Source organism: Staurois parvus, unplaced genomic scaffold (assembly GCF_062004578.1).
Source record: "Staurois parvus isolate SC_StPar_1 unplaced genomic scaffold, SC_StPar_1.0 ptg000230l, whole genome shotgun sequence".
Taxonomy (NCBI): domain Eukaryota; kingdom Metazoa; phylum Chordata; class Amphibia; order Anura; family Ranidae; genus Staurois; species Staurois parvus.
This window is the reverse complement of record NW_028318026.1, coordinates 3,594,277-3,606,327: the sequence shown is the minus strand read 5'-3', so window position 1 is coordinate 3,606,327 and position 12,051 is coordinate 3,594,277. Positions and strand designations below refer to the sequence as shown.

At 39.4% G+C, this 12,051-nt stretch overlaps 1 protein-coding gene across 2 annotated transcripts in view; it reads left to right on the top strand.

The window, feature by feature from the left end:
* The window catches only part of DECR1 (2,4-dienoyl-CoA reductase 1), an 84,879-nt gene that overhangs the window by 62,587 nt on the left and 10,241 nt on the right, over window positions 1–12,051 (top strand). For both annotated transcript variants that reach the window (XM_089679690.1, XM_089679691.1), the window contains 3 exons: window positions 9,137–9,236; window positions 10,496–10,568; window positions 10,665–10,811. In XM_089679690.1, the coding sequence (XP_089535816.1) occupies window positions 9,137–9,236; window positions 10,496–10,568; window positions 10,665–10,811 (320 nt within the window). The remainder of the gene's footprint in view (window positions 1–9,136; window positions 9,237–10,495; window positions 10,569–10,664; window positions 10,812–12,051) is intronic.

Here is a 12,051-nt window from a genome sequence, read left to right as displayed (position 1 = left end):
TATGTAGATGCAGCTACATACCATATACGGTGCTGTGTTCTGACATTGCGATGAGAACTTCATTCACTATGAATGCAAAGCTTCCTCTGATCGGCTAAGGTGTAGTTTGTGATGTCATCAGCCCACCTCTCCAACCTCCACCAATCATAGGAAGCTTTGTATTCATTCATAGAGTACAAAGTGTCTTCTGAAGTGCTCAACCCACTTGATTTTGATCATAGAGCAGGGCAGGAAGTTCTTGTCTTACTGCTGGAACACAGCACTCTATGTAGCTTAGGCTACATATAGTTTCTTCAGTGCACATAGCCACTGCAACTGTCAATGAAGTAAATTGTTTGTTTGGACTAAGCTGGTGCAGCAAAACTATCTATTTAAAGTTAGGTTACATTCACACTAGCGCATCTCCAAAGTTACACGATTTTCAGTGTGACTTTGAAGCACGATTTGATGCAACTTTGGTCCAACTTTACACTCTCTAGACCAGGAGTGGGCAAACTTTTTGACTTGAGGGCCGCAATGGGTTCATATATTGGACCCGGGGGCCGAACCAAGAGTAGATGAATGATGTGTATGTGTCATCCATAGTAAGTATAGTAATATTCCCCCATAGTAAGCATAGTAATTCATCCCCCATAGTAATTCATCCCCCATATAGTAATTCATCCCCCATATAGTAATTCATCCCCCATAGTAATTCATCCCCCATATAGTAATTCATTCCCCATATTGTGTCAATTCACTTACCTTTGCTCCGTGCGTTCCTCTCGCCGTGTTCCCGCGCCGTTCCGGTCTTCAGGGCGGACTGTGAGTGGAGCCTAGCTCCCCTGCTGCCCCGCCTCACGCTTCCCCGCCTACACACATCCTGACAGGCAATGTTTGCCACGCTCCGCGGGCCGGATTAAAAGGTCCGCCGGGCCGTAGTTTGCCCATTGCTGCTCTAGACCAAAGTCACATCAAAAGCTCCACCAAAGAAAGTTGCAGCAATTTTGAAGAGGTGTCTGCACCAAAGTCGCACAGATTTGAGTGGGTGCCATTGAAAAGAATAGTCTGCGGCTTGTCATGCAACTTTCATGTGACGTGTGAATGGAGCCTTACATGGAGATGGAAATTCGCTTTAAATAACAGATAACTGTAAAACTTCTTTTTTTTTTTTTTTTTTTCTTTTTTTAAGCTTTGGACAGCGTAGAGAGGGGAGTAGTACACCTATCAGGATTTTACTGCTGTCTGTGTCTCTGTTAGGGAGATTCAGTCTCCTGTTTACTATGATCATTATACAGTATATGACACTCTAAATATGTCCCAAATCAAGCTGTTATGTGATGCACAAGCTTTATGAAGTAACCAACAAACCTTTCCTTACCCTCCCTGATTAAGCCATATCCTCCATATGTGTCTCCCACACTCCTGCTCCCAGACACTGCAGCTCACAATAGGAGGGTTGTCAGTCTAGTGGCCAGATGCTGACTCACAAGCTATGGGATTTGGAATCGGCATTGACAATGCTGATAGCCACCCTTCCCTCAACACTTTCAATCCACTGTAGTGCAAATGCTGGAAAATAAAAGACAACTGGCCTCTCAGAGTATCAGAGGATTAGTCATTAATATCACAATAGAAGGTGCTTCCCTCTTAAAATGGCCAGGAAAACACAGTATTGTGTATGATGGCTAGCTAATCTCATCATATGGTAAAGATGAAGATGAATATTGAATTTCTTCCGCAGGATCTTCAATAAATTAGGGTCGGATTGCTGTTTGAAGTGGAGCGATTTATAACACTGAACCGATTTGGCATGGAAAGGCTCACCTGGTTAAAATAAGCCATGAAGTGTGCCATGTAAAATGTTTTTCTGCACAAATGTAAATATTTGAAGAATTAAATCCAACATTTTGATTAAAACTCCAGTTTTATAAAAAGAACAGTAGAATAACTCAACTTGTTACAGAGTAAACATTTCTCCCTCTTTATGTCATGCTGCTCCTCTATTAAAGGGTTATTCCACCTTTTACACCAAAAATTCCCAACACCCTCCCCACTCCTCTGGTTTTCTGCCACCGACAGCTGCCAGTAAACCAATCCATCACATGACAGCACTGGCCAAAGAAACTTCTGTTCCAGAAGTAAGAGAATTTCATTGGTCATCGCTATCTTGTGACCGTGCTTACTAATGAATTTTAAGTGTACACATCCAGATCGGTACACCAGCTGTGGGTGGTGGAAGGAGGAAGGGTCTTAGGATTTCATCTTTAAATTTTTCATGGAAAGGTGGAATTACCTTTTGAATTGGATTAAAGCGTAAGAATATTTTGGAGAGAATCAGAACCTTTTGACTCCAAATGGCAATCTTGCTGCTGGGCAGAGCAAGTGATATAGGAAGGCAGTGGGTAATGCAATCATGCCAGGGTCCACCAATTACTGATAAATCAATTTGAAGAGGAATTATCCTTTTAAGAGAGCCTACAATTTACAAGCTACTGAACAACTGAATACATTTTTATACAGCCACATATTTCACCATAACCAAATGACCTTTCTAGACATTTACAGTGTTGTGTGTCTTGTGATAATGTATTATTCTACAGGGGGAATTATATTTACGTCCACTCTTTTTTGATTTATCAGAACTTTGGTCCATTGTGTGAAATATGGAGGTATACAATCTCCAGCTCAATTTAGTTGTTCTTAGATCTCCCTAGGCATATCCAGTAAATGTGTACATAGCTCATGACTCAATTTATTGTGCTCCAATTGAAGCATATTTCCCCGCTATCAATTTTGATTAGCTGAGTCAGATTCTCCATCCCCACAGTGGTATTAAATTTTGTATGGATATCCTTCAGGCAGGAATAGTTTAATTAGAATTGTTTTGATAACTTTTCATTCATTATTAAATGATTAATAATTTAACTAAGGTTGATGCAGAATGCAAATGCATGTCTTCCCCAGATGAGCTGTGCTAATAGTTTTTATAATATTTGCAGTATACGGTCCTGGACAGTAAGAGAATCTAAAAACGTGCACTAATGCAAACTTTATTGAAATCTCATAATCCAATAGCTAATTGGCACTGTGTCAGGGCACCTCTGTGTAATGCGGTCCTAATCTAATTTCTGGGTGTCTTGCCAGTAGGACATTTTAAAAAAGTAGGTACATTGAGAAAAAGTTCACCTCTAGGCTACTACGTTCCTCTCTATGGCAAAGTTACACCTTTTTGCTCTTTTTTTTTTTTTTTCTTTCTTACCAGTCCACGACAAACTGCCAACAGATTGGCTAAATGATTAGCCATCTGTCTTGCCATAGTAGCCTATAGGTATATTACTCTGAAATGGATATTAGTGAGGCACAGTGTCCTTACTGGTTTTTCCATGGGGTTCAATCATGCAAAGTTACAGCCTTGGGTGGGCGTGCATAATGTCCCCAAGTAGTTCTGCAAATAAGTTGATTCTTGCTAGACTACGCTTTTAAATATATAAACATAACAGTACCTCCATTAGCTGTTTCAAACGCTTTCCTCCTTTCCCCAAAATACACAGCCTAAGTAGACTAAATGTGCTGCTACTGATATGCAAAGTTTGACTTTTTGTAAAAAGTTAGCAGCATGGTCCTTTTTCAGTTTCTAATCACTTTTCCTGAATGCAGCTGTATGAAGAGAGCCACAGCAAGGTCAGAGGTTTCTTTGACATAATGGGGTTGATTTACTAAAGGTGCATATGCTGTGCACTGCAGGGGCAGTTGCTTTAGATCCTAGGGGAAGCTCTGAAATGAAGCAAATCTCTGCTGATTTCTTTTATCCAATCGTTCAAGCAAAAATGCTGGTTTTCCTTTTTTTTTTTTTTTTTTCTTGCATGTTCCCCATAGATCTAGAACAACTGCACTTCCAGTGTACTTGCAGTGCACAGCCTATTTTCCTTTTAGTAAATCAACCCTATTGATTTTAATGAACAACCTGGTTTCACCTTCTCTATAAAAAAAAAAAGTTGATTAGTGGACCAGGTCAGTCCGCTGATCGACTCTTGCTGGCCCAGCTCGTAACTATCTTCACAAGAAAAGTGTAAATGGTAGTCGGTCACACATCTAAAACCACCTTTATAGTGGATGCTTGAATAAAATGCACAGCCACATGAGGAATACAGAAAATGGCTAACATTTTTTGCGCTTAGCGCTGACTTGTGGCTGTGCGTTTTATTGAAGCATTTGCAATAAAGGAAGTTTTAGGTGTGTGGCCGACTACCATTTTTACCTTTCACCTTCTCTGTTATGTGAGTAGCAGCCTACTAAGACCTGTGTGCCTGTGGAAAGTCTTTAATGTATCATTTGAATGTCCTATGCTCATTTTCAGAGACATGCAGTTGATTTACTAAATCAAAATCTGGTGTAGCTGTGCATGATAGCCAGTCGGCTTATAACTTCAGCTTGTTGAATTAACCCCTTGATGCCGACCTCGCACAAATATGTGGCCTCACTGCACTGGGCTTTGTCATGGGGCTGCATATTTGCATATCTCCCTTTTTTACTGGGAGCACACTCCCAGCACAGAGACCAGGGTCTCACCAGAGGCTATCACAGCAATCAGGGGACTTGGAATCCGGAACTCCGGGCCCCAATCATTAGTATGGGACCCGGAACTCCGGATTCCGGGTCCCCTAATTGCTGTGATAGCCACCGATTGACTATAACAGTGATCAGTCACTGTGAATCCCTACCCGTGTTTTCTCTGAATGGAGCCGAGAGATACATTGTACCTCTTTCTCTCCTTTTTAGAGAGGAAAAAGTGTGCAAATTAAATTATTTAAAAAATAAAATAAAGAAACAATACCTAGATCAAGGTGTTTTTTCTAGGTCAGTGCCAATGTTAGTGTTTGGGCAAGTAAGTGTTAAAGGTCAGGGTCAGTATATTTTGGGCAGGATTTTTTTTTTTTTTTTTAATTAGTGTCAGTGTGTTTTAGATAGGACAAAAAAATATAGCAAAATGTGCACTATTGTTTCTGGACTGTACTACAGGTTCAAACAACAAATAACATACACATATGTGGCATCGCTGTGATCTTCAGGACCAGGAAAATTTTTGTTGGGGTTTTTCTTTGGTGGAAGGTTTTGGTAGCAATAAGAAATATACCGCTAAATTTTAAAAAATATATATATTTTTACTATTTTGGGCCAGTTTTCCTTTGATAATAATTAAAAAAATCAGGAGATAGCCATTACCATTCACTACCAAATGAAAGCCCAATTTGTCCTGAAAAAAAGGTATAATTCACCTGGATGTACAAAATAGTTGTGGTGATATGTATAGGTTTGCGAACCCATGTCAAAATTGCAAAATTTTGCTTAGGCTTTAGGATTTGTTTTACCCTTAGGCATGAAGGGGTTAGGATTTGACAAAAGAACCTGAAAGCTGATTGGTTTCTGTGCAGAGCTTCACTAGAGTTTGCACTCTCAAGTGTTAGCAAATCTACCCCATAGGTTTCCTAAACTAGTCATGACCTCTAATTGGAATTCTAAGTCTCCAAAAGTCACAACTGGTTTTGTAGGCGAAGTGATAGTTGTGATGGAGCCCAGAGCGTGACCCCAGCCCTTCTCACCAACTTCTCACCAACTGACCAAAGGACCAGCCAATCTCACACCACGCTGTCACTTGCATAACAATGTCATTCTCAGCTGCGCCCTGCACAAAGATTTTCCAGGTCACGGGACTACAATCTGTGTGCCAGCAGCCTGAGAGCGATTGTTACTGGGTTAGGCTAATTACGCAATTAACCCTTCACACTGCCACCACCACCTTTTATTACAGAGAAGGAGGAAACTCACAAATCTTAACCATAACACTATGATATTAGCATATGCGTCTGTAAAACACACGGTCACCGCAGACCGATATATTCAGAGGATTATAACATACAGTAGCACTCTTCAAGAGATGGGGATTCTTTAGTTTGCATTAAAAGCTTTAGAGACTGTTTCAACACTTTTCAAAATATGGTTTCAAAAAGGTCAAAACGGTGCAATTAAAATATTTACAGAAAAAGATGTTGCAAAGATATAAAGAGAACAATAAAACAGAGAAATAAAAGAAAGGAGTTCAGAAGGCAGAATACTTGCTATATCCTTGGTTTAAGCAGAGTCCAATTGTCCAAACAAAAAGATTGCCTTGGCTCTCAAGTCCGTTTAGATGTTTCCTGATTGATGTTGAACGAGAGCTGTCTTTTCTCCAGCCTGTCAGGCTTTTTCTATCATATTAAAAGGGTGTCACCTGAGAACAAATGACCAATCATCCAGTTTGGGGATGGGGTCTAGGAGGTAACAATTTCATACTAAAGTTAATAACTTCCAATAGGTACAGGTAGCATCCTAGCAACTGGCAGATTAATATTCAGAATTATATTTCAAACCCAGGGATACCAAACACAGCGTACCCTTGTCACCCAGGAGGGAAGAGACTGCTTTCTTCCCTATCCTAGGTGCTAATATAGTCATGTAAGGCCTTGTTTGACTCACATTAAAATGATCTATCCAAATATATACCTAATATTAATGTGCCTAATTCCTGATGAACTTTATGAATAGTATGAAAAATGTCTACACGTGGAATGTATGTTTAATTGCACACTCCAGCCCTAATGGCCTAACAGGTCATGACTGACTGAGTTATTGCTTTACGATCGGGCAGAGGAAAGTGGCTTTCAAAGCAGACTTCCTGCACCAGACTAATTAGCGGTTTACAGCCCTGAAGCTTCCTCTATCTGTGTTTTATTTACGATAAGAGGCCCTTTTGATGTCCATTCAACTTACATCTATAAATTCCATTTTATGTGAGAGGAGGGAGGAAAGGAGAGACAAAATGGCTGAGGCCTAAAAAGGTTGCTGTCACGTACAGCGTCCATATCTCTATTGCACACAATCACCACAATAGTAATATTGTTAAATGTTTTCTAAAAAAAATAGCACTTTCTTGTAATTTTGGTAAAAGTCAGGAACCTGGCCTTCTTGACTTCTCAAATTGACCAGTGGAAGAGCTTTACTATGTTTACTATAACTTTCATATGTTGCTTGGTGTCATCTAAACTTTCCAAAACTGTTAAGGGTTTGTATAGTGAAAGAGATTTCTATATACATAATAGACGTCACGTGTCTGTTTCCATCCACAGATTCAACATCCGAAACCCAAATGCTTTTATTTACATTGCAGACATTAAAAATGTGTGACCATTGCTCAAGTAAACTTGCACTGAAATGAAATTCTTACTCCTGTTTTAGACAACGAACACTGTCCTCATATTTTTTTTTTTTTTTTTTTGCATCTCGATAAAAAAAAAATCAGCTTTGCTGTTCAGCTGTATTTTTATATCCCAAAATTTCACAGTTCTTGCAAGCTCTTCTGAGACCACATTCCTTTGGGACCTTTTCTTTCTTTGAAAATCTCTGTAAACATAGGAACTTTCTGAAAGATTTATCTTTGATATGCCGACACGTTGCTTTTCTAAGGAACTCCATTATCTTGTATGTCCTCCTAAGCAAATGATATTGGGTCTTGAGAAGCTCATTAGATACTTTTAGAAGGCAACAATTAAAAGATAATTTATAAGTGGTATCAAACCCCAGTTAGGCTTTTGATGACATCTAGTTATTCCCTGTATTAAGGGTTTTGGTGGGACATGCATGTTTATCCAAGCTTGTTAGGGTTAGGAGAGACTGTTAGGGTGGCCAGTATACTAATACACTCAACTCTTACAACCCCCCACCTCTCTATTACAATATCAAGACAAGAAGATAAACTGACTGATCCAATCCGCATGACATGAGAAAAAAAAATATTGCTTCCTATGGTGCACTGGCGGTGCGATTTCAGTGCGGTTTGCAAAAGTCATGTACGATTTCTGAGCAGTGCCTTCAGGTTCAGGTGCGGATTACAGGCTATTGACTTCTATGGTAACTGTTTCTAAACCGCATATGTGTGAACAGGATAAGATCCTGAGCTAATCCTGTCCTGAACCTGATGTAAACCTGACATGAACCACTGAACAACCACTATCAATTGGCTGTGAAACCTGAGCTTCAGCCCACACTGCACATGTGTGAATCTACTCTCAAACTCGCTAAAGAATTCTCCATTCTGAACTAAGGGACATATTAGAGTGATCCATCTCCATCCTACTAAACTGTGTGTGTCCCCCAAACAAAAAAGCATAACGGTGCAAAAACTAACTCAACATGTTTCACTCAAATGAAAGGGCTTCGTCAGGAGTGAAAAAATAAATCTAACTGTGTACCCAACGTAAATATACGAAATTCAAACAAAAGCGCATATGGCAAAATATGGCTAGCCTCTCCTCTCTATGTACAGTACCTGTATGCACCGTTTTTGCAGTACTTTGAATATGTTTACACTGGGGCTAGCCCACTAGTGGTGTGGCTGTGGTTTATATACTGTATTGCCACAGAGGCCAGTGTACCCTTTTTTTATTACTGCAGAGAGGTAGCTACAGTTTGAGATAGATCTATATCTATTTTAAGGCCAATGTATACTGCATGGATTGTCTAGCTTTCTAAATGGGGGAGACATTCACCCCATTTAAAGGGCTATCCTATTTCTTTCCATCTTTTGATGTGAATTTTGCGGACTGTCTTCTGGCCACCCCACAGGTGGATATGAGGAAATTGTGAGATAGATCTCTTTTTTTCCCTAGTTGCTTTTTGAGGGTGATGCGTGTTTTTTGGTCTCCATCCTAAGAGTATGTAAACAACACACACAAAAATCCTATTTAATAAATCCTAATAAAAGTTAGGTCATTGTTTCTCCCGGTGGCTTTTGGTGCGTGGGTATACGCAGGCTTGTTTCTTTGTTTAAGTATATGTACATGCCATATTTTAGGGAGTTTTGCAATTGTTAAATATAGTAGGTATTCCTTTGAGTAACTACCTATGAACTTGCAAATGGCAGAGGCTCGCAGTAGTATAATTCATGTGACTGTTAATTCCGATATTGAGCTTGTTTGAAAGGGCACATAAATATGCTGTTTGAAAGTAAACATGAAACAAATGCTTATTTGGACGAATGTTGATTTTTATCATATATATTTTGTATGTATTTTCAGCACAATATATTGTATGTATAAAAGTCCTGTTCATCTCTTTTCAGGTGCTGCATTTCTGGCTATTACTACAATATATGCAGAAAGTGGGACTGGTTTTTTAGTCCCTAGTGCTTCTGCTAAGGCAGGCGTAGAAGCTATGTGCAAGTAAGTTCTTCATGATACTCAGTACGATATAATAACTGCTTTAGAGGGCAGCGCAGTGGCATAGCAAGCTTTCTTTGCAGCGTTGGGACTGCTGGGTTCTGTTTCCAGCAGTGATAACTCCTGCAGGTTTGTCCATGTTTGCATGGGCTTTTCTCTAGCAATCTAGAAATGTTGGTAAGTTAATAGTCTTCTGCTGAATTTGTTATTAAATTATATGATATGGTAATGTTAGAGTAGATGCATTCGATTTTAGGCTTCTTCGGGGCCGGGTTCAGTGTACACTGCTGATGTTACAGAACTTACTGGTAGCATATAAATAATCAAAATAAACATCCAATAAAGCTTATGTATGACAAACCAATAGCAGCCAGTTGAATAACCTTATGTTAATTGTACATGACCTAGGAATTCTATTATTTGACAATAGGTTACTTGCAGGCTCCCTTTTTTTCTTTTCTGTAAAGAATACATTTTGTTGAGCATCCTTTTATGTAATAGATAAATATAAATATGTACATATGTACACACCAACCAAGCTACATTTTGCCATGCTAATCTGTACAGCTTTTTAAACGTGAAGTGCGGGAAACAAAAAAAAAATATTATTATACAATTATCTATCTCTCTATTAAACTTTGTGGGGAAAACAAATCTATCTATCTATTAAACTTTGTGGGGAAAACAAATCTATCTATCTATTAAACTTTGTGGGGAAAACAAATCTATCTATCCACACACACTCCCCACTTGTGGGGAAAACAAATCTATCTATCCACACACACTGCTGGCTACAGCATCGGAGTAATGCTGCAGTTGTCCCCAGTGACACTAAGCCCGAGAACTTTGCATTCACGTGACCCCTGATCTCTCAGTTCTCAAATCTGCTCTGAATGCTCTGCCCCTCCAGTGCTCACTGGAGCGCCAAGCAGGAGAGGGGCAGGAGCAGCTGGCCCAGGTTCAGTGGCATGCTGAAAAGTGGAGCCAGCTGACTATTAGGCATCTGGATAAATTCTGACATTATTGACAATGTACCCATGCTACCAAGCAGCCATGCTCTGCATCAAAAATGTCCCCAAAGAAAACATGCGCCTTTCTCGTGACCTAACAGTATGCCACCATTTTAGCTGATGTGCAAGTGGTAAAGTAGATGGACATTTGAGCTATTTCATGCAGAATTAAAAGGATTAATAATTGCATTTGTGGGCTATTTCAAAGTAATTTGCAGAAATGATGTATTTTTGCTTTCTTCCATATTGAAGATCCCTTGCTGCTGAATGGGGAAAATACGGCATGAGATTTAATGTGATACAGCCTGGGCCCATAAAAACCAAGGTGCCTGAAAGTTTCTTAGACCATATTGCAGATTTCATAATAAAGGTTAGAAATGCACAAGATTTTTTTTTCTAATTTTTCATTGTTTTTTCTCAGGGAGCCTTTAGCCGCTTAGACCCCACTGGATCCTTTGAGGCTGCAATGCCAGAGAGAATTCCCTGTGGACGCCTGGGAACCGTTGGAGAACTAGCCAATCTTGCAGTGTACCTGTGCAGTGACTATGCTAATTGGGTGTCTGGAGCAGTAAGTTTATTGCTTGGACTTTTTGTTTTATTAATTATATGTATGGGAGTAAATTGCACAGTACAAGTTCCATATTCTCCATGATGTTCTAAAATTCAAAGCAAAAAAGTCAAAGAATGAGGAGGTGGCAACTCTGGCTTTTTCTTGAGCTTTTGAGGTGCTTTTTTTTTTTAATGCAAAAACGCTTTAAAAATACTCAGTGTGAAAGTAGGCTTTCTATACAATGGGTACGCATAGGAGTTTTTACTGCGCTTTTGCCACATTTTCTGAGTGCAGCTCCAAAGATGCTGCAAACAGGAGTTTTTACATCGCAACACCCCAGTGTGAAAACATACATAGCCATACATAGGGAAGCATTTTTCTTGAGGAGTTCAGGCACTTTTTTTTTTTTTTACACGAAAGCACTTCAAAAACTCTTCAGTGTGAAAGTAGCTTTAGTCCAAAAAGCATAGTCATAAGCATAAAGCCAATCATCATGCCAGTTATAGCATGTAGCATCCAAGGAATGTCCATATCATGTCATGCAGTGGAAATGAAGAGAACTGCGGATTAGTGACCAAGCTGTATACAGCTAGTATGAGTCCACTTTGCTGAGTTATAAACACAGGACAAGAGGTTTGGCAGCTCAACATTCAAGATAGTACTTGAGGCAAGTCCAGCAGTAGTGGAAGATTACATATGTAGTCACAGAGGAAGATCACATGTAGATCACTCACCTGGAATATATCTGCCACTATAAGTGAACTCAGAACAATTATCGATCCCTCAGCAGTCCTTCCTTAGATGCTGTCTGCAATGAGCTGCTAATTCATCCTCATAAATATGGTCAGATTGCCTCTAGTAACATGCCTCCTGTAAGGAAAGGGCTGACCAGATTTTCTGATTTTTCAGGTATTGCACACAGGGTTCCAGACCAGCCCTGCATGATCAATGACATGTTGGGACAACTGCGGACATCGCTTCCAGACGCAGTTGTTTTTTTTTTTTTCTCTTGTAAAAACATTTAAAAACCACTTATTTTCCTTCCACTTCACAATTATGTACCACTTTGTTTTGGTCTATCACATTAAAATCCCAATAAAACACATTTGCTTTTTACGTCGCAACATGACAAAATGTGGAAAATTTTCAAGGGGTATGAATACTTTTTCAAGGGTGTGTGTATGTATATGTATGTATGTATGTGTATATATATATATGTGTGTATGTAGGTATTTATAACTTGATTCAAGGTAGGATG